The sequence below is a fragment of the Poecilia reticulata genome, linkage group LG3 (assembly GCF_000633615.1).
Source record: "Poecilia reticulata strain Guanapo linkage group LG3, Guppy_female_1.0+MT, whole genome shotgun sequence".
NCBI lineage: Eukaryota > Metazoa > Chordata > Actinopteri > Cyprinodontiformes > Poeciliidae > Poecilia > Poecilia reticulata.
Window position 1 is genome coordinate 26,286,203 of NC_024333.1, and position 25,856 is coordinate 26,312,058.

At 40.4% G+C, this 25,856-nt stretch overlaps 3 protein-coding genes across 3 annotated transcripts in view; 1 reads left to right on the forward strand and 2 right to left on the reverse strand.

Moving 5' to 3' along the window:
* Positions 1-27: 27 nt before the first annotated feature.
* On the forward strand, positions 28-7,453 carry larp6a (La ribonucleoprotein 6, translational regulator a). Its single transcript, XM_008405524.2, has 3 exons — positions 28-1,700; positions 4,677-4,875; positions 5,527-7,453. Exons 1-3 carry the CDS (start codon positions 934-936, stop codon positions 6,622-6,624), a joined length of 2,064 nt encoding a protein of 687 aa, XP_008403746.1. The 5' UTR covers positions 28-933; the 3' UTR covers positions 6,625-7,453.
* A 5,263-nt stretch (positions 7,454-12,716) lies between these two features.
* tm2d3 (TM2 domain containing 3) lies at positions 12,717-18,146 on the reverse strand. Its single transcript, XM_008405523.2, has 6 exons — positions 17,892-18,146; positions 17,480-17,581; positions 16,044-16,204; positions 15,778-15,952; positions 14,115-14,190; positions 12,717-13,992 (listed from the first exon to the last, which is right to left on the reverse strand). The coding sequence occupies exons 1-6, from the start codon at positions 17,995-17,997 to the stop codon at positions 13,827-13,829; spliced, it is 786 nt and encodes a 261-aa protein (XP_008403745.1). The 5' UTR covers positions 17,998-18,146; the 3' UTR covers positions 12,717-13,826.
* Positions 18,147-19,250: 1,104 nt separating this feature from the next.
* tars3 (threonyl-tRNA synthetase 3) overlaps positions 19,251-25,856 on the reverse strand; it is a 13,008-nt gene continuing 6,402 nt past the window's right edge. The window contains exons 10-18 of the mRNA XM_017304192.1: positions 24,248-24,290; positions 23,980-24,142; positions 22,751-22,888; positions 22,329-22,406; positions 22,142-22,242; positions 21,547-21,651; positions 21,170-21,242; positions 20,950-21,064; positions 19,251-19,820 (exon numbers count right to left, since the gene is read on the reverse strand). Coding sequence (XP_017159681.1) covers positions 19,672-19,820; positions 20,950-21,064; positions 21,170-21,242; positions 21,547-21,651; positions 22,142-22,242; positions 22,329-22,406; positions 22,751-22,888; positions 23,980-24,142; positions 24,248-24,290 — 965 coding nt within the window. The 3' untranslated portion in view covers positions 19,251-19,671. The remainder of the gene's footprint in view (positions 19,821-20,949; positions 21,065-21,169; positions 21,243-21,546; positions 21,652-22,141; positions 22,243-22,328; positions 22,407-22,750; positions 22,889-23,979; positions 24,143-24,247; positions 24,291-25,856) is intronic.

Below are 25,856 nucleotides of genomic sequence, written 5' to 3' on the forward strand. Positions count from 1 at the left end.
AAAATGCTGACTTCTAAATTCACACAACACTTAGGTCAACAATTAAGTCATGTTGGTTTACATAGCAATCAGGGAGAAGTGATGATGTATCAGTTTCTTAGGAGTCTTATTATCAAGTGGATAGCTTAACAACTACATACCTGCCAATAGCAGGAATAGGACACAACTAACATTTCACAGTGATACAACCTAAACTTGACTGTCTGATCTTATTTTTATAGGAAGTAAAACACCTCTAGAGGATTCTGTAAGCGGTGTTTTTTTTTTCTTTTTTACTCATGAACCAAAACACTAAATAGATGTGACGATGTGCTTTTTAAAAGCCCTGAAATAATTTAGTATCTGTGACTTTAAATACTGTAAGTAGACCAATTTTGACCTAAATATACTGCTCAAAAAAAATAAAGGGAACACTTCAGTGTTCACTTAAATGTTAAAGTGTTCCCTTTATTCTTTGAGCAGTGTATGTCATCCTGGGCGGCTGCAGGACTGAGTTGCAACTTGTCAAAAATGTGTCTGTGCTTTCTTGAATGCAATTGCTGTCAACTGCCTGAAAATGTATTCGGCATGTTAGACCCTGCGGTCAGAGAGGTGATATGCAAATCTGTAGGGGTGGAGCAATCCCGTCCTAATGGCACCGCTGGCAAATAATTCTTACTTTCACCCTTTAACTTGGCTCCTTGACGCTCCTATGCACTTGCGCAACCTTCTCTCCTCGCGCTGACAGAGGCTAAAAGCCAATTATTCAATTAACGGCGTTAGCCAAGGGGTCGGCCTTGGCACAGCCTTTTCCCAATTAGACACAAACACGTGTGCCCTCTCCCCTACTTAGAGATGGACGAATGGGGCACGCGAGTTTTCACAGATACAGACAACAGTCCGAATGTCTAAAAAAAATTCAGTGTGTGCAAGTGAAACACGACAAGCAGAAATATGCACGCTTTAGTGAACGTCTTCATGCGATGCCTCCTCTTTCTCCTGCCTCCTTCTTGGCTATGTGTCAGCTCTTGCTTGTGGGTTGGGAATGACTGCGAAGACGCGCTGCAGCGGCCCAATCCGAGAGCTCGTTTCAAAAGCAGAAAGCCTCTTACATATGAGGAAGTAAGGGCAGCAGCAGAAGGAGGCTCCAGCCCCTCGGTCTCACTTGGTCCAGGCTGCGTCTCGCTGGCCGCTACAAGCCCCGCTGCTCTTCAGGGCCCTCCAAAGGCTCGGATCTGGGTCGGGGCTCTCTGGCGAGCCGTGGAGCGCGTCTTTGGAGCCCCCTGGGTCTTTCTCCGCCATCGCTGGTGTCCGAAGAAGCGTCGAACAGCTTTGCGCATTCCGTGTCCTGCCAGCGCCTTTGAGCCGATACAGATTAGAAGCTTCCAGGGAGCAAGCTCCGCCGCTGCCGCTGCCGCTACCATCCAGGACAGGGGGGGACACGGCGGAGCCGCCTGGACCCAGTGGAGCAACATGAGCGGAGCCGTGGCGGTCCCCGGCGTGAACTCGGCGGAGCGAGCCTCGGATGCGCCCGCGGACCCGAGCGTCGATGAGGTAATCACGGTGGACCAGCACTCGCAAGAGATGGGGACGGTGACGATCACCGTGGCGATTCAGGCAGCGGAGGAGGACGAGGAGCCGGAGGAAGAGCGCCCCGGTAATGCTGAGTGCCTCCGAGGCAGCTGCAGCGAGGACGAGCTGGGGAGACACGACAAATCAAGGTAGGACTTGTTTCCGACTTTATTGGCTGCTCGCTTTACTGGTGTGATTGTATACAAATTCATCTAAACTTGTAAAGTTCCCCAAAAACTCTACCCATTTGAGTTGGAGGTGAAATGTAAGCTTTTCACATATTCATTGAGAGCTGACCAGCCGGTGGAGTGACAGCACATGATCTAGCACTCCTCTGTATCTTGTAAAGATTATAAAAAGATGCAGGACAAAAGAAACCGACATTCCGACAGGTGTGATGGCAAGACACGCCAAACGGCATAACACTGAGACAATAAGTAGACTCCGGCAGAGTGAGTGTGGATCCTCAGCCTCACTTGATGGATATTGCTTTCGCCGGGGTGAGAAGTGTTTTCAAGGCTGTTAAACAAACACCTGAGTCTGGCTGAGGACATGCAACCTTCCTTTAATCTAATTCCCCTGCGTCATGGCTTGCTATTTTTATCCTCTGGTCTATAAGGTCCCCATCCTGCGTGCGCCAGCAGTGAGTCAGTCATTGGTGGAGAGGCCAAAGGTGAAAATGGGTCGCGCTTCAGTCCAGGCGTTTGGTTTTTTACTCGCAAGTTTCTCCTTATTGTAAGGCCAGTGTAGAACTCAGACCCGGTATCGCATAGATGCGCCGATTACTACAACATTCCTTCAGAGTCTTTATTTCAGTTTTTTTTTWAAAATCAGAATCAAGAGTGTAATTCGCATCTACATCTTGTGCGTGACTTCTAAATGTTCGAGGGCGTATGCGTCCGAAGTCTTGTGGATGTGGGGCCACTACTAGCTGCGTGGTCAGCCTGCTGGCTCTGACTGAGGGTGTGTGTGTGTGTGTGGGGGTGGGGGGGGGGTTGTGTGTGTGTGTATGTGTGTGTGTGAGGGAGGGAGGTGGTGATGAGTCATACACAAATTTCATTCAGCCCCTCACTCCAGTCTGCAAAACTACATGACTGCTCTGCTTCACAGCCTGAGCCAGGTGTTGGTGGGTTTGGTACCATGAGAGACTCAGCTGCCTGATGACACCAATGATGATATTGACRAGTCTGGTTGAGCTGTGTAGGACCAATTATAGTTGTCTTGCAGGAAGAGGGAACACRGTRAAAATTAAGACGATATCGGAGGAATAACATTGCATAAAAAAATAATTGGAACGTTTTGTTCTCAAACAAATTAGACGCGTAAAAGGAGTGTGGCCTTTGTGGAAACRCTGGAGTAAATGGTTTTTCYTTTAAAGGAGCAGAGAGTTTCTGCATATCCCTGGTTTTCAGGAATGTTGTTCCAAAGCTGATGAGCATAGAAACTGAACACCTCGCCTTGTCACGTTCTCTTTCTAGGAATTTGAAGACCMGAGGGGTTTGCATGGTTCATGTCCAAAAAGGGACAGTATGTTCAGGCACATGCACATATGTACAAAACGAATGTGCACGTAGGTTTCTGAGAGGTATTGTCAATTTAACTTTGAGCTTCCTGATTTGTTTTTCTAACCTTATGTTTTTGTGACCAAAACAATCACTTGTGTGTTTGCATTAAGTTTGAAGAAACTATTGCACATTCACTTACTTTTATGTTGTAGACATACTCTTGACGCTTGGGGCCTGTGACATGACAGGAAGTCTTCATCACCATTTACTAGATAAGAAATGTTGCTAAACAATATGATTTGAACTAGGGTGAGCATGTAGGTATTGGTAAAAGTGAAGCCTTAAGGACACCACATACATCAGATGTTCTGAAATGTTTCTGGTTGTTTACAGGAGAATTGAGGCCAGCAGGGAGGGCAGTAAGATAAATTCATTAATCTCAACATTTGTGGAGTGGTCTCCATAAGACCTGTGATATGTAGGTGCAAGGGCAATCAGAGAATTGAATTACAATAGTTAATCAAATGTGACTGTAGATACGAAAGAATATAGACAAGAAGGGGTTAATTAGCTTATCTGAAGACTGTCGCATAAATCAAAGCACAAACACAGAGTGATCTTATTGATCTTTTTTTTATATATATATATTCAAGGTCCTATCAAACCTGGCACCTAACACACTTGCTAGAATAAAGAATTGTCAGAACTCTCCAAAAAACAGATCAGGTTTCTACTAGAACTTTTGACAAAATAATTGATGCCAAAGGGAAATTAAGTGTTATAATTCATGTAATTTTATTCAGTATTGATGTAGGCTGTGGGTAGGAAGGACCTCTTGTAGCAGTCAATAATACAGTGGTCTTGATGAAGCTTCTGACACAAGACTCTCTCTCATAAAGAGGATGCTCAAGGTTGTCCAGTAATTTTCTTGATTTTTTTTTCTTTTTTTTTGAGGTCTGAATTAATTTAACAGTACATACTGATAATTTAATGGGTATGATGCAAAGCGTGCAAATGAAAAGCAAAAAACAAAAAAAACACTTATTCAAATCTTCTTGTGAGAATATCATGAGACTGTATGAATGAGGAATTGAAGAATATTGAGACTGAATCACTAAAAAGGTAGTCTTGGATGATTTTTAGTTGAGGGTTGGCACCAAGTTTCTTTAAAGTTGGAAATAAATCAGCTGTTTTAATGGGTAACAAAATGAAGGATGTTAATGTGGCTTTTTTAAATTGTGAGGCTGATGTGGTGAGCCACCATATTCTTTGTGGGARGGAGAGTCTGTGACTCTGCGCCCTTCAGATGGAGAGCCCTTRGCAGTTTCAAGGCTTGGTTGGACACAAGATCTGGYGCTGGGAYCCAGCTTGTTGATGGCTGTAAAGGAAAATCTGAAAGTAGGAGGAAGCAGGGAGTCGTTGGTGATTTGTAGAGAAATGTCAGGATGAGGCTGCATCTCTGCCAGCCATTTAAGCCTCTGGCCTATAGTCTTAAAGAAAATAACGAAAACGTGCAACAGTTTTAATGTAGGTGCTTAGTCTAAAACATGAAACGCTTAGATTTTACAGCACTCAGCAAGTCTCCCCTGACTGTGATCCATGTTCTCTTCCCACACACAGTGGTGCCGGCACCAGTGGAGGGGAGTTGGAGGAGGAGAGCTGGCAGCCTCCAGATACGGAGCTCATCCAAAAGCTGGTCGCTCAGATTGAGTTTTACCTGTCTGATGAGAACCTGGAGCACGACGCCTTCCTGCTCAAGCACGTCAGACGCAATAAACTTGGATTTGTTAGCGTCAAGTTGCTCACCTCGTTCAAAAAGGTAACCATGACTGCAAGTCTGCTATACGAAAACACAGCAGAAAATCATTTGAAAAGGCAAACTAMGGTATAATGATAAGGCTATAATGATTTGAATTACTCTGTACCTTCAACATGCTAAATGCCTCACTGCAGGCTATTTGTACACATTTTATCCTAATGTTCTTTTTGTTCTCATGCTTCTAATGGGTAGTATAAAACATCCAACCACAATTTATATTTGCAACATTTAACAAAAGCATTTGATTGTATTTCCCTGTGACATAGAGGATTACTGTGGGACTGGATGTTTCTAGTGTCGGCATGACTAGCTGTTGCTGTTTTTTGTAATGATGTTCTCACATTGATTCACAACAGCAGGTGCTACTTTAGGCTCATGCATATTTGTTGGCTTGTAATTGTTTCCATCTGTTTATACCAGAATATTTAACCAGGCTAAACATGGCTAATTTGGACTAAACAGGAATTAAAGGTCAACYGTGTCTAAGCTATAAAAATGAAAAAGTCTGAGCTGTTAACCTGATGATTCAGGTAATTCTGGAAAATGTTGCGTTTTGCACTAAATCTTGGTTTTTGTGATTGGATCAGTTTTAAAACTCAGTGGGCTCTCMGAGACTCTGGTGTTGCTGAAATAAACTTTGTGTCGTTCCAGGTGAAACACTTGACTCGTGACTGGAGAACAACCGCCTATGCACTAAAACAATCAAAGATCCTTGAGCTGAATGATGAGGGWCGTAAGGTGCGCCGCAAATCTGCGGTGCCAGTCTTTGCCAGTGAGTCGTTGCCCAGCCGCATGCTACTGCTGAGCGATCTGCAGAAGTGGCCAGAACTGGCTGCTCTCACTAAGGATAATGGAAGCAATGAGGGAGGAGCAACACAGCAGGAACAGCTGATGAAACTGCTGCTCAAAGCATTTGGGACATACGGCGCCATTGCCTCAGTCAGAGTCCTAAAGCCAGGGAAGGACCTGCCTGTGGATCTCAAGAGGCTGAGTGGGCGCTACGCACAGCTGGGCAATGAGGAGTGTGCTATTGTGGAGTTTGAGGAGGTGGAGGCAGCTGTTAAAGCCAATGAGGCTGTTGGGGGTGAAGATGGAGGAACGGGTCCCCTGGGGTTAAAAGTGGTCCTGATAGGAACCAAGCCACCGAAGAAGAAAGTACCCAAAGAGCGACCTCGCGAGGAAGGGGGAATGCGCAAAAGTCGTTCTCTCAACAGCAGAGTCCGAGAGCTTCAGTACCACGGGGATGACTCTGCCTGCAGCTCATCAGAAACAGAAAGCACCCCCACATCACCGAGGCTAGCTAGGAAGTCCCAATCCTGCAATAAGTTAAGCCCCACCACTGCTGGCATTAGCTTCCAGAACAATCATCTAAGTCCTGGTATATCACCACGCAACAGCCCCTGGTCTAGCCCCCGAGCCAGCCCTTGCCCCCAGCGGAAAACCCCCCACTCCCACAAGTCTCCCCTGGTTGGCGATGGCAGGCTGAGCCCCGAGGCTGGGCGCCGGTGGGCAGACTACTCCTCAGACAGTAGCCTGACCCCTTCGGGGAGCCCGTGGGTTCAGCGGCGCAAGCAGGTGGCATCTCAGGAGAGCAGTCCAGTCGGCAGTCCGATGCTGGGTAGAAAAATCCAGAATGCAGATGGGCTGCCGCTAGGCGTAATGAGGTTACCGAGGGGTCCGGATGGAACCCGTGGTTTTCATGGAGTCACTGTTGCCGAGAGGGGAAAGACTGCTGCCACACAGACTTGATAACGTGGCATGTGGTGACGCATTTCACATCCCCCAGAAACAAAATGTGAGGTTCCTGGCCTTGTTGCTCAGCCCCCTCCTACATTTGAGACTGTGTAGATATATTTTTGTTGAGTGCATCGGTTTTCAGTCTTTGTTATATTTTTATACGACATTTTTTGTTACCATGGTAACATTAGGGGTTTACCAATGGAAATTAAAGTGAATGTAAACTAATTATGGCTTTGAGAGAAAGCTACAGATGCCACTGAAAGGGACCATGTTGCCTCCATTTTTCTCTAAACTTGCTCTACTTGAGGTGAGCTGGAGAAATTAATTTTACCTTTTTTCCTTTTGCTTTTTTCCCCCCYTACAGTAAACTGTCTTGTCCAGTGTAAATGTTTGCAACATTGTCTTTGGATGACATTTAGATGTTTAAGTGGCATACAGGCACATGGACTTGGATATCACCATATGCCTTTTCTGTATTTGTCGAGCATACATCTTGTTTTCACATGCTGTTTAAATTGAGGCCATACCAGCTCCACTGCCATAAACGGTAAATGTCACATTTGGTTTAGTTCAGTTTTAATTAWTTTTATTTCAGTATGGTTAGCATGCTTTGGCACTTTGTAGGGTTCTCCTCTTGCCCTGCATGTGCTTGGCAGGCAGCTGCTTTATTTATTTTTATTTTTCCAGTCTAAACCCACAGTGGGGTTTTGARGGAGATTCAGGTCAGGAAGGATAGACGCTCTTGTGTTTTTTGGATTCTTTTCTTTTGCCTTCACATCAGAGCTGGGGTATTTGTACACTAAAATTCCTATTGTACAAATAAATCACTGAAACTGCTGTTTGCCTTGCTTTTTTTTTTTTTTTAAAATCAATATGCAACTGCTTAATCTTTTATCTCACCAATGAGATAAAAGTGATTCTAAAGCAGAATGGCAAAGCAACAAAAGGTGATGTATTTTTCTAGTATCTTGATAATGCTTGTGAAAACTGCCATGTGGGAGTTGAAATGAAATGTGAGAAGTAATGGACATGAGTGCTAGTTGAGTAACCTGAAGTACCACTCTGGYACATGCATAGTGGGTACCAAGTCTACACACCATTAAAATTTCAAGTTTTGGTGGGTTTTACTTTTTTAAACTAATTATTTGAGAACCTTTTCCYCATCTGASACTTATTTAAACTAAAACATTGAGAAGAAAATCTTTCAAGGCGAAAGAAATACACCAATATTAATAAKGGTGCACACTTATAAATGTGGTTGTGGCAGTGATCAGAATGAACCACCATTGAAGCTCGTTAAACAAGAGTTATTTTAAAGTGCCTYTGTTTAGCCCTCGACTAAGTGAAGCTGTTTTAATAGGTTTTCCCTCAGGTAAGTGCTCTTAATACAGCCTTTGTCTCCAGAAAGTATTCAAACATATCTATGTAAAACTATTGGTAAGAAGAAGCTAACAAAATAACATGGGTATTAAATGTACAGTAGGAGGCAATAAAAGAGAATATGGTGCAACAGGGACATCCGTCCAAAATTGAAAATGTGGAAACTAGATGGGGGCTGCCAAGAGCAATGTGAAGAGCTGCATATGAAAGTCTGGCTCAATTTTGCAAAACCAAATTKGAAGTCTCCCAATAGACATGTCACGGTCTTTAACTGGTGTTTTTAAAAGCACTTTTTGATATGGAAATGCTGCATAATAACCCACAGAAGATTCCCATATTGAACCATCATTGAGGTTTTTTTTCTCTCTCTKTTTCCAACCTGAAGAGCCTGTGTAGAAGGTATTATGAACAGTTTAAAACACTAATGGTACATGACGATGARCTAAAAAGTAGTTCTCTRTCTTGGTACTCAGGACTCCGGAATATTTTAATAGTTTCTGTGTTTCACAGTCTTGTCTTAAATAGGTGATTACCAGTCGTCCTGCTGCATGCTGAGGAGGTAGTGCATTAATTTGATTCTGATATGCTGGAGCAGGGAAACATTGAAGACTGGTGGATCCTGAGGCGAAGAATAAAAACCACTGATCTGAAACATACATTCACATAAAAAAAAATCTTACCAAAAGAAGATAAAAGTTATAGAATGCCCCTGCCAGAGTCTAGACTTCAATCAGAATAAAAATCTGTAGCCTCAGCTGAAGAGGGGTCTTTGAACAGAACATGTCCTGAAAGTCTGGAGTGTTTTAGCAGTGCGAGTGAATTTTGCTAAGTTAGATGTGCTATGCTCAGACTCTTGAGTGCTGTAATAAAATGAAAATATGCTCCAACAGAGCATTAATGTTGTATTTTTTTTTTTATTGTATTCCCCTAAATGCTTTTTCTAATTTTTCCTACAAGTAATGTTATTTTAGAAGTGAAACATGTTTTGAATTTATTTATACTGGCCTCATTTTTATCTATTTAGTTTTGTTGTATTTACCTTTCAGTCTACACGTGTGATCTGGCTTTCCTATTTAGTGAGCTGCAGTTTTCAGGTCGCGGCCCAGCTTTTCAGTTGAATTGAGATCTGTATTGGGTTGAGCCATTGTTGTTGTGAAGATGAGTCTAAATTGGGTTGCCGTTGGGGTTTTTTGAGGACCAYAGCAGGTTTTTTTCTTTTGTAGTCGTCTGTATCTAGCTGCATTTATGTTGAACTTTTCTCTTCCAGGTCCRACTGGAGAGAGGCATTTAGTGTAATCTCTGGGTGCTCTGAATAGCTCCTAAGGTTTATTTATTTTAACCCCGAATGTTCCTCTTTTTCATGGACAATGTAGCTCGYCACATTTGCATATAGGTGTGTGAATATGATTCATTTATCACGCCTTTATTAAAATACAGCTGCTCAAAGGGATTTGGATGTAACAAAAGCATGGTAAAAACTGAGTAGGCAATTGTTTTATATTGGTGGTCAGTTTAAATAAAATTGCAGGTCTTTGTTTTCAGTTTTGTACCAATTAGTCYTCTCTGATTAGTGTGAATTTAATTACTTCTTTGTTCAGCCTCGTGTTTTAAACCAAATGGAAAGATAAAAGGGTGGTGTGCACTTTTAGTATTGCTTCTCTGCGCGCTGTAATTTGTTCCATGTCCTTAGGTGGTATCAAATTCTCTTTAGCAACCACCCCAAAAGTGGGAGAAAGGAAGTGCACAGTTCTGACTTTTAAATTCATGTGGTGGCAGCTTAGTGTTTATCCACTCCTGTGTGTTTTAGGTTTATTAGCTCCAGCAGGAGGGAGAAAAGCTGCAATCTGTGAGCTTGAGCTGGATGCTGAGGGTCAGGGTCCCTGCTCCAGAACTCWCAGGCATGGTGARACTAAGTGGGATTGCGTAAGAGAAAGATGAATAAACTTTTGTTCTCTTGGCGTTATTAGCAATTCAAAATTGGGAAGTCGTGAGCATGTTGGCCTTTTTCTCCCTTCCTTTTTTCTTTTTTTTTCTTTTTTTTTTTTACAGCTACCCAAGACTAATAGAGAAAATAACTGTGGGAAGAGAGCAGAAGATTCAAATAATGGTTCAGAGGAGGAAATTTGATATAATTACCTTTGAAGACTTTCATAAAAGGTGCAACTGCAAATGTCATCAGAGAGACGATACTGAAATCCCGCTTTGGCTATTATTTCTAATTGGACAACAAGATCTGATCATTAAATTTAAACAGAAAAATAGTATTTGTGCTGCATGACTTATTTAGACTGGACTAGATTTTATTTTCAGACATAATTGGTAAGATGGGGTGATTAGATCACATCAAAAGAAAAATAATAGCTTTTTCTTTTCAATGTTCAGGTTTATATCATCACATTATGACTGTTTTTCACAACTATTAGCATGGTTTTGTGCGCATATTATTTTAATGTAACTTCAGTAATAATCAGAGCAGACACATTTTAGGTGAGATTTAGAAAAAGCAAACGGAACCAAAAAATAAAGATTCATGCCTACTTGCAGAGCAGTAATCGCCTTACCCCAGATAATTTGCAGTGTACTTGCATCAGCCTGGGGGTGGGAGCAGAAGAGGCTGTGCGGGGGGCAGTGTCAGAGTTGAGGAACTAGAATTAGGGAGGAGACACTTTCCAGCCTCAAAGCAGAGCAACCAACTGAAAAAGTCAACACAAATACAAGAAGTTACAAGAAAAGACAGGATTAAAAAAAAATCAGTGATGTAAATCCAGAGCAAAAGTAAAAACCCAACAGAACTGATTCTCTGCAAAACCAGCTACACTGACGCAYATATTCCCTGAGGTCTGTAGTAATTTAGTGCATTGATTAGGCTGTTAGAACAGGAAGAAATCAAGAAGGAAATGCTGCTCTGTCATCATGTTGCACTCCTGACCCCCTCCTTCTGTTAYGCATGAGTRAATCAAAGGGCTCCAGCACCAACAGCTGCTTGAAAAGTGAAACAAACAGGGCAACGATTTATGAAAAATTACCTCACCTCATGAGTAAACTCTGATTTCCTAGTACAGACTGGAGTGTTGGAGACCATTTACACTTCTGCTCAGGTCTAAATAATTGAAATGTTATTTATTTCAGCTRCTCAAAAGTGAAACTTGTCTATTGTACAGATTCATTGCCCACAGRAAATGTTGAAAATATAGGACCAATGACAAGGGCAATTTTAATGCATRAATGTGATGTTACATCCTGCACCAYAGCAGAGAAGAGAGCTGACTTGACAGCTGTCCAGCAGTCAACTCCCTCCACAGAGAGGCTAAACCACAAAACGGTATTGCTCAATAGGCTTCCTGTATTCAAATATATTAGTAGAAGTTTGAGTGAAAGGCAAAAAGCAGAACTGAAAAAGAATCAGGGTTGATCAAAGGGAACACCTTTTGAGAGCGTGGCGGGGATTCTTAAAGTGTGGACAGGTTTTGCGTTTTATTTAGAAATCAAACTCCCAGAGTTTAGAGGAAGGTCAGACCAGACTAACACAAAATTTYGATCTCATTTCATTCATACCTCTGCTGGCAATCACTGTGCGAGATAATTTTCCCTTTCTGGTGGACCTGCCCACACGGCCTAAACGAAGTACCAACACCTGATTCAATTACCTTGATTTCACTGTAGTTTATTGTCCAGAAAACTTCCATCCATCCATTTTCTTTACACCCAGTCCTTAGTGGGGTTTGGAGGGTTGCTGGTGCCTATCTCCAGCTAACGTTCCGGGTGAGAGGCGGGGTCACCCTGGACAGGTCGCCAGTCTGTCGCAGGGCAACACAGAGACAGACAGGGCAACCATGCACACACACACTCACATCTAGGGGCAATTTGGAGAGGCCAATTAACCTGACAGTCATGTTTTTTGGACTGTGGAAGGAAACCGGAGTACCCTGAGAAAACCCACGCATGCACAAGGAGAACATACAAACTCCATGCAGAAAGACCGGGGCCGGGAATYGAACCCAGAACCTTCTTGCTTCTTGCTCTATCAACTGCACCACTGTGCAGCCCGTCCAGAAAACTTGCCTGACCTAAACTGCAGAGCTAGTCCAGTAATCCAGTCACCAGACTAGCTACATGTCAGGCTGCATAATAAAACTATTTGCGCAGCCTGACCAAGTGTTGGTTTGATATTCTTGGTATTCTGTGCTGACTTTTTGATCTTAAAAATCTTTTGAAACTTTTGTAAAATTTTTACAGCATATTGTCTCTTCCACTGAATCAGGGGTCACCAACTCCAGTCCTCGAGGGCTACCGTCCTGCAACTTTAAGATGTGTCTCTGCTCAAACATACCTGGATCAAATAAACTGCTMATTTCCAGCCTATTGCTTCTTTAGCAACGTCTTGAGACTTTCCTACTTTTAGGGACATCAACAACAGCCTGCTGGAAAACAGTCTACTCAGCAGTCTTTCAGAAGAGTTTACTTTTACACCATATTGTTTTTCTGAAAAACAAGTTTTGGTTTTCTGCAGTTGTAGATCATGCCAATTAAAATAAACAGAGATATACCACCATGTAATGAATCTGTGACTTTCACATGTTGATTGGAATYAAATTACCTTGAGTGTGGACTCTTCAGCAAGTTTACCCTTTTGTTTTTCCTCAAAATCTACCGACTTATTATTCACCCAAACAGAACAGCCGACACAAATTTGTAAAAATATGACGAAACACTGCCAACAGTAGAGTATAATAGGATTTTATTTACATAACTTACAAAGAAAACATCATTTACAGTCACAGCAGAGAAAAAAAGACATTMAATAAAACATACAAGAACATAATGCTGTTGGTCGCAAACAGAAACAAAAACAACATTTTTTACAGTTAATAGTGTTTGACAAAGATTGCCAGTAGGATGGAGAGAAAATCTCAAATATCTCTACAGGAAAACCACAAAATGGCTGCAGATTGCAACTACAACACATCTCTGAAGTGTTTCAGTTATTCATCATGAACCAACATATGTTGCTGTTATATTGTTGTGTTTAAAAAAAAAACGTGATTATACAGCTGAAGCAAGTGAAGGATGCTGCATATCATTTCTCTTTTTCCATCTGAAACTGAATTTCAAAAGACCGTATGACAGTTAAAATCTATAATAATTAATAATTATGTAACCCCCAGGTCAATCTCTTTACAATTGCCTTATTTCAGAGGGGAAAAAAAAAAGAAATCAATGCAAAAATAACTTAATTTTTTTTTTTCAGGAGACCGGCTGTTTTCAGCAAAAGATGTCCCATTACAGTACTCCCTCCCAGCATATTCACGCTTTAAGAACATAAATATTACCCTTCAACCAGTCTTCTGTGAGTGGCGTAACCATAAAAAGCCCTGCAGCCATGGCAACCATTTGACCCACATTGATGCGTCTACCTTGCAATAAAGTAGGAGCAATGAGTGGTGTAAGGTGACAGGATGTCTGTGAAAGAAGCGCTCCACAGGAAGCCAAAGATGAGCATGCTGGAGTCTAACTGCCGGTTAAGTCAAACCAACTGGATGCACATAAACGGCGGCTCTCCGTCCTCCTGCGCAGCCCCATCTGCCCAATCTCAACAGGACTCGGACGCAGAGCGATTGGAACTGAGCATGTTGGTTCCGTAGGCAGACACATCGCTGGCTTGACGGGGAAAACACTTCCTGCTCCTTAGCAGATGGGATGAGGACGTGTCGATGTGCTGGACAGGCAAACGTGCTAAGAACACGGCATCTCAGATCTTCGATCTTTTGCGAGCAAAGTAGTGTGAGGCGGAAGGGGTTGCAGACAGCAACTTTCCCCGGGGGAGCGCTGCTTCAGATGTAGAGCGAGCCGTCGGCAGGTCCCACATAGCCGACCCCAATCAGAAGAACATCTATCAGCGTCCAAATGCCCAGGCCTCCAAAGCTGAATAGTTTGCCCAGACCCTCTCTCCACTGGCCCAGATAAAACCTGTCTGCCCCAAAACCACCGAGAGTGATGCTGCAGCAGGAAAGAGCAGAGGCACAGATTCGCAGGATGATAATTTGAGAGCACACATCCTGACTCAAACTGACTGAAAAGAAAAACAAAAAAAATGCTGAGAACTGGATAAACGGGGTTACCTGAGTGCGAGTGCTGTTGACCATTTGTATCCACCGGTCCAGTTACAGAACAAACGCTTCTGAAACCGCCTTTTGCCTAAAGGAGAAAATGACACTTTAATATTAAACTAACTTTCAACAGAGATTTTTCTCATTTAAATAATTAAAAATATAAAAGATGTTTTGTACTCTGTTAGCTTTGCCAGACTAACAGCTGAAAGTCACTTTCTATACAGACAAAAAACACCCAATGTATTCAGACTCCTTCAACTTCCATCCTTTGTCACAATGCAACCACAAACTCCAATGTTTTATTGTGATTTTATCTGGCAGGTCAACTCAAAGTAGTGCAAAGGCATTAAAAATGCAGTACGTAACTTATAAAAAATATGTTTTTTACATATTTTTTAAAACTGTCATGTCGAGACAGTTTGTCATGACACAAATAATCTGTGAGAAGATCGATCTCCTCCACTTCCTGCATGAAGTAATATTGCCGTCTTAGGAAATGCACCACTCCCACGTCATCCCGACCAAAGACAACCAATCAGCTGTCAATCTGTCAATGTACTTGCTGCTAACTGTGCTAATGGCTGTTACAGGAAAACCGTTTATCTGCCATCATGGGTGGTCATGCTAACAAGGTGCAGTGCAGCAAAGAGAAAAGGGAGGAGAAAAATGGGAGCATGAGCAGCGCCACACAGAGAGTTGATTGACAGCACCAAGACCTGTCTCCTTTCTCTGAGTGGTTATTTCTAGATAGCACTGGTAGAAAACAGAAAAAGCTCAATTTCTCTCTTTGTTGGAAACATTCAGCTTTAATCAGGCAAAAAATATAAAGAGCTAAAAATAAAAACTGCTAATGCATGAGCTTGGTAAAGGACCTCTAAATTACAAACCACTCAGTTGAAGGTAAAATAAGACTAAATTTGTGCTAAATTGAAGTGAAAAATAAAAAGAAATTGTGAATATCTCATCACAGAATCTCTAGGCACAGATTATTGCTCATTTTCCTACCTAGAAAAAAAAAAAAGAAAAAGCATTTGGCATCCAATAAAAAGCATCACAGGAAAATCAGTGTCTTTTTGAAGCATATTATGTCTCGACAGAGCAATCACAAAGCTACCACGAACAACGAATTTCACATCTAAATTTGCATACCAGTTTTTCTGACAGCTGTTTCAAATCTTTGTTTGCCAACAGTAGCTCCTTTTCAGTCAGAGGGAGAGAAACATRAATATCCTTTATAAACTTCACTGCCTGCTGTATTCAGCCATTTAATATAGCCCACATACGCTTCGTCTTTAGATGTGCATAAGGAATTAAAAGCAAAATACACCAAGTGGTTTTGTGTAAATCTTCTACACACTGCCATCTACCTGCATACAAAACYAATTAATTTATATCAATGTAAGCCAGCATTTGGATGGAGACAGGAAAAAAATAAGTCATCCCACGCCGTTCATTACTGTGTTTATGTAACGGWAGTAGACAATGCAAAGTTTTTGCATGACTCAGAGCTCCATTAAAAGGAAATAAAGCAACTTGAAAAAATAAAAGCTTAAACTGCCCATACCTTTTTTCCAGGAAAAGAAATCGTCGTTCAGAGTTCAAAGCGCATGACGAATATACAATTCACAGAAAACTGAGAGCACAGTCATGCTATAAACATCTGTTGTCATACCTAAACAATGCACATGGTCCAAGACGTCACAGGTGGCGTTGTAGCGTTTGCGGGGACAGGCCACAGTCATACAGTTGGTGGAGTTTGAGCAGCGGTACTCAGATGGGTCCAGCTGCCAGCAGAACTGACAGGTGATGGAGAGAGTGAAGTTGTTCTGCTGCTCTCCTGACTTTCCCTGGAAATATAATAATAAAAAAAMCATTCTTTCAGAGTAACTCTAACCAGACTTTAGTGTAAATCAGACTCGTAGAGAAGTTGCTACTCACTACGCAGTGAACGCCTTTCTTAGGTTTACATGTGAAAGAWGCCGGTTTCCCGTAAGTGCAGTTGTGTTGGTAATTGCACTGAACGCAACTGGCTGGCAGGCGATCACACAGACCTCCACTTGGACATTTAGAGGTGTAGCTGTCCTCATCTGTTGGGGAAACTGCACAACATCTGACATTGAATTTGGATTGAAAATAAAACACTTTAATAGAGTTGACAAAARAAATTATTRCCTGGGCTAAGTAAAGTAGGTTGACTGTTAAATAACAATGATACAATGYGGTTCTGTAGTTATGAATATATTAAACTGTAAACAATTCTCTAGTAAAAAGTCTGCACAAGAAAATGTAGGCASGCTTTTGGAAAATCAAAAATCTAAAAATCTAGTGAATTACTCTAACAAACTTTTTAATTCTGTTCTAATTTATTGATATTCACCTGTAGGTGTGTTACTTCTGATAACTGCATGGCTGTCATTCTTGTGCTCATCACCTAACTTGTGATTTTGCCACCTGGCATTGCCAACGCCTTGAMAAAATAATCTTTTGAGTAGCTGCTGCAGCTCGGTTTGATATTTAGCAAACAGCATTTGATRAATTACAGGAAATATAAGATAAGAATTCCATTGAAATTTTATAGTAATTTCTAAGACAGCTGTGCAAAGGTTTTGACTTTTAAACACACAACTCATAAAAACTATAAAAAATATAACATCCTCAATAAAGACAGCTTAACAGCAGTTTTTTTTCTGTTTCTTGACTGATTTTTTATTTTTATTTTTCCATTTACTTGTAATTCATTGGTTTTCATCATCTGTATGCTGGTCTTTGAATCCACACGGTGCCAAAGAGTGATTCCATTTCTTTTTGTGTGTGTGTGTGAAGTTCACCTGTACTGAATATGTGATTTTTCTTTAAATTAGCCCATTTAAATTTTGATTAAATTATGTTACACTAAACATGGTAAGACCACTGTGATTCAGGAGGGAGGGGTTCATCCTATAACTACCGGGTTGCCAGTTTAAACCTACGCTTCACTTCACCTGTCTTGCCTGCCTGTAGTGGTCAGAGGGAAGCTATGGCTACAATGCAGCTTACCAACATCAATGTGTTAAAGGGTGAATGACTGATTGTAGTATAAAATGCTACTACTATACAAATTAAGGCTATTTACCATAGATTCTATGATATTTCAAAGCCTTTACTTTGGTGAAAATGATAAAAAAAATATATGAACATCAATGCTGTGTGGTGTCTAATCATGACAAATTTGAAAAAGCCTGATTTAAGAGAAAGCCTTTTGTATTTTTTAATGAATGTTCGTTTATCTGTGGCTTAAGAAATTTCGCTGTATGAAATTATTTGTACCAATTTGAGTGTGTGCTAAAAAGATAAAGCTATATTCCTCATGAAGATTCAATATGATCTGAACTTACCAGAGGCTACAGCTGGGATCACCGGGCTGGTGATGATAGTTCCATGCTGGGCGTCTCTTGTGTAAGGAGGTTCCTGGTCAATATGAGGAGAACTCAGGTATCCTGAAAAGCGATCATATTTAGTTAAAAAAAGATATTGCTTATAGGGCAAACATAGCATAGTAGTTTGTTACTTTACCGAGACGACAACAGAGTAACTTCTTCTAAATCAGTAGTTACAGCCACTGTTTATCTCCAATTGCAGTAAAAATGAATGTTAAATCAGAAAATCTCAGTCAGAATTGTTTTCATTCAGAAGCAGCTAGGAGCAGGGGCTAGCTTGCTATGCTAGCTCGGTGTTACTGACTTTGGGTACAAAACTAAAAGCCAAAGCCTTCTTCTTGAATAAATATAGCTGTATTTGTAAACGTACCATTTACGCACTGTAAAACCAAATCCATAAACAAGATGACAAATATTCCATAGTGTTTGCAGCTCCGTCCTCGGTCTGGTCTCCATATGTGACAGCTAGTAGCCATTGTTGCTGCGGAACAAGAAGCAGCAGTTGCATTCACGGAGTGTAGGAACCATGAAAGATGGACGGCATGTCGTTGTATCCGATTACAGATTATCGCTTTTTGTCTTTATTGTTAGTGTTTTTTGTTTATATAAATAATACCAAGTAATAGATTTAATCAGTGAACAAAGCACTAATCAAGCTGCAAACAAGCCATACTCCTCCCCGCCCTTTCACTTGCGTTTACACGCACGGGTTGCACGTAAATTACACTAAGCAACTACACTGCTTAGTGTAATTTCTTGGTTAATAGAAATAAAAAGGATAATAAATATAAGAAATAAAAAATAAAAAAAAATAAAAAAAATTTAATTCGGGATCTACTGAGTGGGAGCTAAACATTGAGGGAACTTTTCCCTTGATGTTCCTTGAACGCAGCATGTTTTAGAGGGCGTTCCTTTAGGTTCTCTTGACTCTGAAGATCCATCCATCCATCCATCCCTGCATTTTCATACACCCTTGTCCCTCAGTGGGGTCGGGAGGGGTGCTGGTGCCTATCTCCAGCTAACGTTCCGGGCGAGAGGCGGGATACACCCTGGACAGGTCGCCAGTCCAGGGTGTATCCCTGGTGATGATAGTTCCATGCTGGGCGTCTCAAGGATATCTTTTCAAGATATCCTTGAAAAGGATATCAAGAAGATATCCTTCTTCTTTTCAAGAAGGAGGATATCTTCTTGAAAAGGAAGATATCCTTTTCAATGATAGTGTATGGATGTGCGAAAAACTCAGTAAATAGACATCAACATAGTCATTTAAATAAGYTGGAAATACAGGCATTAAATTTAAAACAATTAAAAACRAAAATAATTCGTTCCAATTTAATTATCGCAGTTTAAGCATTATTATGATTAATAGGTTAACCAATCAGATGCCGGGGCCAATTGTAGAACAAAACAAAATGTTAAAATCTTTACATTATTAAAACAGAAAACAAAATACTATTAGATTTTTTTAAACAATAGAAAGAGTTAAATGCAATTTATGCAGTTAAATGGTAAATCTCACTATTGGGTTCCTTTCATTTAGACAGTAGCACAACCATGTGTAACAACTAAAAGAAAAATATATTTTACAGTCTGACACTGGTMTGTTCCTTACACATTAACATGTAATGTAATTATGGTCTTTCACATCACACAGAATACTATTAACAATTACTGCGAAATAATATAGAAAATGCCTGGAAGACCGAATGACAAGTGAAGAGACAARACATTTTGCAGATTTTTTCYCTTTTATTTCAGRTCTTTTTTCTCCCCATGAGGGCAGATCTTTGTGARAATAGGTGTCAATTTYACATCATTTTAATGATCATAGCRATCGCTCTCTCTCAGTTCAGTTCAGTTTCYTTCTAATTGATTTAGACTGCCAGAAAATCATTTGATATTCAGACYCAAAACCCAGATTTTCCCCTCCAGAGYTCACTGACAATCACATGGACACYTGCTTTTTTTCTACAGCCCCATTCATTAAAATGCACTTACACAAGATTACGATCCATTTGTGTCCATTTCACATTTATGACTTTCCAAAAACCTTCTACACACATGCCATCATCTGCCTATTCTCAGCACCTCTAACTGCCGCACATGAGGTAACTTAAGGACAAAAATTTGCTTTGCTTTGCCCATCTTCATCAAAATTCTTCTTCTGCGTTTCGACAGCGGGACTGTTTGAGCAGGGTCAGGCGAGCCATCACCTCGGACACCGGCAGTTCTCCGTGGACCTTGTTGTCTCTCGTGCGCACATTTACGCTGTTAGTCATCTTCTCTTTCTCCCCGACAACTGCCAAGACACGAGACGACAACAGCTTGACATGACACCACGAGCACAGCTACCCTAACACAGTCCCGGCTTTGTATCAGTGGCTTCAACAACTGTGGGTGGTTGGCCAGCTTGAGCGACCATTCGGCTTGAACTGTGACTGTAATTAGRGGCGTTTATTTTGACTCACTCAACATCTCGTGGTTCTTTYCTAAGCAGCTGTGCAGTGAAACAAACTAGGGCTGCAAGCAACTAACGATTATTTTAGTTGTTGATTAATCTAACATTTATTCTGATGATTAGTTGGATAAAAAAAATTGGAACATTCTGCAGATTTTTTATTTGAGCCTTTTTTACGCAAAACTAGAAATACAAAATAAACAATTCTTTAAATAAGAAAATATTTGATTGCTTAAAATGCAACAACAAAGCCTCAAAGGATGCATCTGCAGATACAAATAACTTCTAACATCAACATGTGAAGAGCCCTTTTTTCTTCACATCAGTTCAGCGTAGGGCTAATCCGTTGATTTTTTGAATTACCCAATCAATGAATTTATAGCAAAAAGTGCTTGATAGGAGAAAAAATATTTTTTAAATCTTAAATGCAAAATGCATATCTATTTATACAATTTTGGCTTAATTACTGCTCTGATTAATTTGTTYTGAATCTGTATACTCCAGCTAATGATTAATCAATTACCAAATTAGTTGAGTTATTTCAATTCTYGATTCATCACGATTTATCCGATTAATCGCTTCAGCCCTAAAACAAACCGTAAAATGTCTTATCAGATTGTATATTTTTCATTTTTCTACGTATCTTTTGAAAAAGTGATCACATTGGAAGGATGGGGTTGCCAGATGCTAAAAGTGAGATTTCATCTTCTGCTTAGATTAAAATGTAGCATAAACCAATTTAAATTCACCTGATGTTAGCATAAATTATTACCCATACTGTCCTCTAACTTCAAATCTAAATCTATAAAATATTGTTAGTTCTCCAAGACGGAAGGAACAACCTTCCCAACTAATCAAATTAGAGAACTGCTGCTCTATAAATATGAAACTGAAATATAAAACTGATTAAATGTGTCACACCTTACATCCTCTTCMCTAATAAATTTAATTTGACATCACATTTCCTCACCCAGGATGAAATTATATTGAGCCAACTGAGCGTTTCGGATTTTCTTGTTCAGGAGGCAGCCAGAGTCCAGATCAGCGTCTGCCATGAAACCGGCTTCTGTGAACTGCTTGCACACCTGACAGAGAAAAATACCACTTAATGTAATCAGCAGCATGCTGTACAAACATATGACACCTTTCAGTGACACAGCGCTGTCTATTTTGGGAAATAGAACASGCACCTTGTTGGCGTAATCCTCACAGGAGGGGTTGACGGGCACCAACATCACCTGTCGAGGAGAGAGCCACAGAGGCCTGTTGAAGAGAAGCAGATGGGTCGTGATGATCCTCATGTGGCGTGAAGCTAACAAGCACGCCAGTCAATCCAACCTCCTCAAAAAGCGAAAGTTAAAAGGCTGAAATCACTGTAGTGGGAATGATGAGAGTGAGAGGATTGTGCTGCTGTCCAACACAAAGRCATGCAATTAAAAGCCAGCGTACAATAGGACTGGAACATAAAACCACCCACATTAAGAGGAAAACATCTAATTCATCATGCATATACATTTGACATTATGGATTGTGATTTAAGGGTTTGAGCAACAGGGATTCTGCTCACCATTTCCCTACATAGTTCTCCGTGAGAATGGCAATCATCCTTTCCACCGAGCCCAAGATGGCACGGTGGATGATGACTGGCCGCGCTTTGTCATCCCCATCCTTTCTGTTATCACAGAAAAACAACAGAAAGTGAGGTGGAAAGATGAAAAGAAAAAAAGTGTGAATAAAATTTTTACTGCAATTATAATGTGCATATTCAGCTTCATAAACTCTTCTGGAAGTTTTATGATCCATCTGACTTTTTTTTTTTCTTGGATTGTGACAGTCCCACATTTTATTTATTTTCATTTAGATAGATGTGAATAATACAAACACACCAATTTGACATTTTACAGTCTTCAGGACACTTTAAAGTRGCTTATTAGCATCATGCAAAGTTAGAATGAATAAATTAATTCAAAATCTATAAATACTTAAGAGTTCAAAGAGCTGCTGCTGTAGAAGATCTGCATCTTTTTCTTCTCCTTAAATGTTTATTAAAATTCCTTCATTTTGAAAAGCTCAAATTCACATACATGTCTTGTTTGCTTGGCTTTGGTGCAACACAGAACCCAGACTCCGCAGCGTGGCAGCATTCTGATTAGCTGACTCACCCCACAAAGGTCAGATTGAAGCGAATAGGCAGCTGGAAGTCCAGCTGAATGGTGGCACACTGGTGGTAGCGTCCAATTGCGTCTTTGATCTTAATGTCAATCTGCAACGGTAGAAAAAGAATGGCAGACCCTCAGAGTCGAGCCGATCTCGTGTTTGCCGGGAGGTTATGAGAAAATACTGCCCGACCTTGGGTCCATAAAAAGCCCCGTCTCCAGGGTTGAGTTTCCATGGCTCCCCAAACTCATTCAGGCTGTTTTCGAGTTGCTGTCAAACATGAAGCATGCGTTGCAGAGATCATCAGTAAAAGCAACCAGCAGGAACACAACTGGACGTTCAGTCTGTCCTGCAAATTATATAACAAAACTGTACATTTGTAATCCAAATAAAACATATGAGTAATGACTTGCTGAAAACACGGCCTACAGAAATTCAAGGAATTTGACATGACTCACAGATGTGATACTATTAGATGATCACATAGGTGACAGTGTTCTCAGAAGGAGAAATTAACTATCTAAATTCATTGCAGCAAAGAAGACAAAAATTAGATCAGTTCACTCTTTTTTTATGTATTTCAATGCGTAATCACGATGCACACCACAGTTTACCTTCTCAGCCTGGTTCCACAAGGCTATGTCACCCAGATATTTTTCTGGACGGGTTGACAGATAAAGCTGGAAGGAGAATCCAAACACGTCGTAAACACAGCGGAGGAAGTCCAGRCAACCCTTCATCTCTGACTCAATCTGCATAAAAAAAAGAAAAAGAAAAAAGGAGACGCTCATGGCACAGTGAATTTATCTGACCAACATCAAAAAACTAAAACCCTACCAAACATTTTTCCTTCCACTCAATTTTCCATTAATAAGTTAGCATTTCATATGGCTGTCCCTGCCAGTTGGCTCTGATCCTCAAGAACGTATTTTAAAAAATGGTTTAAATATTAGTGATAAATTGAGCAGTCTTTCAGAAACCATGATCAAAATGAGCAAGACATGTAACCATTTATTAATTATAATTACTTTCTGCTTTCAGCTAATAAAACACATTGACTACTAAAAAACTACTATTATACAAATATGGATTAGTAAAAGGTAAGTTTAAAACCTGCCTAAAGGTTCTCCTTTTCCAAAGGTACTTTGACCTCACAGACGAGCCTCAGTTGAATGCATATTCTAATGTATTGAATGTGATYCTACTAACAAAATATATATTACTTGTTATATAGTTGCTCGACAAGAGCAAATTTTTAATAAGTATGTTTAATTTTAATTTTCAAATATAGTTACTATAGTGATGACAAGCCAGAGTGTAAATATACTAGTGTCTTTAAATTTGGTGCAATAACGTTTCACAAACTATAAATTGCATTGCGTTTCCTGTTTTTGCTTTTCCTTCTTTTTGCTTAAGATGAACAACATTCTAATACATGTTGGCATTGAAAATATTTTGTTTACMTAAATATCTGATTCTAACTAATTATAGATTAATAAATAATGATATACATCGAAATATATTAGAACACTTATGATTGATTATGGGAGTATTTTGGCATTAAAATATGATTGCATTGTTTGTAAGAGATGTTCAGAAATCTAATATTAAAACTAATACCCAGTTTATTTAGAATAAATGTCAGAACTGAAGGTTCAACCTGCATTTCTCAATGATAAAATATAATAGTTACAAAARGAGGGCTAATGTCCCCGTTCATAGCATAATGGAGAGATTATTTTTAGTTTAGAGGATTGATATTTTCCAAACTTTTTTGATTATCCCAGTTCATGATTTATTCTGTTGCACACAAAAAACCTGAAGGTTGGATTGCAGATCTGACCTGATCCATCACGCAGAAAATGTGAGCATCATCCTGCTGGAAGCGCCGCACTCGGGTCAGACCCGTCAGCGTTCCGGACAGCTCGTTCCTGTGCAGCACCCCGAAATCTGCCAGCCTCAAAGGAAGCTCTCGCCACGAGCGAGGCCTGTGGCTGAACATCAAGCTGTGGCAGACAAACCAGAGAGAAGCAAATCAAACTGTGCAACAAACCTCTGCTCGGTGTGGAAGGTTTTCATGCGCAAACCGCCGGGAGACGCTCTAAATTTACCAGTGGCCGGGGCAGTTCATTGGCTTCAATGCAAAGATGTCATCTTCCACAGGGAATGAAAACATGTTTTCACTGTAGTGCTGCCAGTGGCCAGATGTCTCCCACAGCTTGCTGTTGTAGATGTTGGGGGAAGCGACTTCCTGAAAGCCTCTTCTCCAGTATTCGTCCTGGATAAACAAGAAAACCACATAAGGCTAAACGTTCCAGATGGACTGCACAGGTACTTCACCGAGAGGAAATGAGCCACGACTTTTGGCTCSAAACCCCTGAGTCACTGCAACAAAAACAGCGTCTCATCCMTTTTGTTTATCCATTTTTTTCGCCCCAAAGAAAAACCTGTAACAGCCTGTAGATCCATTTTGCTGCCAACAGTTGAAGGCCGGTGGAAAAGATTTCTGTGAACATGTGAAACTGTGAAAAACATAAAGGAGGTAGCGAGAGAAAGCACACTGAGTCAGCTTTTTCTGAATAATTATTTTTAGCAGGAAAAGAGCATATTATTCCACAAACGGCTGCCATTAASTGTATGAGCTTCATTTCCTTAAGAGTTTTGACTAAATGTTCTGAAAACATGTATTTAAGGGAAATGCRAAATRCATAGWTTCAGAGTGAGAACTGGCTCGGGTGATGTGATAATGATCTTGCACCGATTCTGTGGAGCCTATGTGCRGCACTCTGGCATGGCCGAGCCYGTGGGTGTGTGCAGCCTGCTGTGAAAGCCCGGGAGATGTCAACTCAACTTTGCAAAGACGTCAGAGATCCCTRCAGAGCCAATAAAGTCCACTAAAGTTGCTCTGGAGACCAAAGTTTCAAGTACAAAGTTAGATGTTCTGCTGCAGACAGAAGATACCTTTGCGTTTCTGCGACAATTCAACTCACTGGAACATATTTACACAGCCTTGAAAAACAATTCACACTCCTTAAACCTATCCACATTTTTCACACGCTACAAAACATAAAACTCATGGATGCGTTTGCTAGAAATAAGGCTAATAAACCAACAAAGTAGTGAATACTTGTGAAATAAAAATAAGGCTTTTTTTTTACAAATAGAAATGTGAAAAGTTTGGAGTTTTATTCAACCAAATTCAGTCAAATACCCCTAAATAAAATSTTGCTCAACCAGCTGCCTTTGTATGATTGCAAACTAAAAAAAAGGGTTTTGTACTTTAGACTTTAATTTCTTACTAAAATAAAAAATGAATAGCATGTATTCTTTTCCTTCCACTTCACAATTATGCACTACTTTATGTTTATTTTCAATTAAATACATTAAGACCTTTTGGTCTAATATGACAAAATGTTAAACAAAAAAGGAATGAATACTCTGCAAGGCACAGCTTTAATTCCAGCTTGCCACTCACTGAATAGATGAAAATAAATGAATAAATAAAAYACTTTGCAAAGCTTTCATCACAGCTGAGACAATCTGCAGCAATCAAGTTGGTGTGAAGACTTTCCTGCCTCCAGGGGCGAATTTAAACTTATAAAACTGACCACAAATATTCAGTTTGCTGCTGGCAAAGTGGTCTGTATTGTAGTGAAGTGGCAATCACCTCCAGCCCACTGCAAATGTTAAGTATAGCCTGAATCTCCTGAACTCAGACGG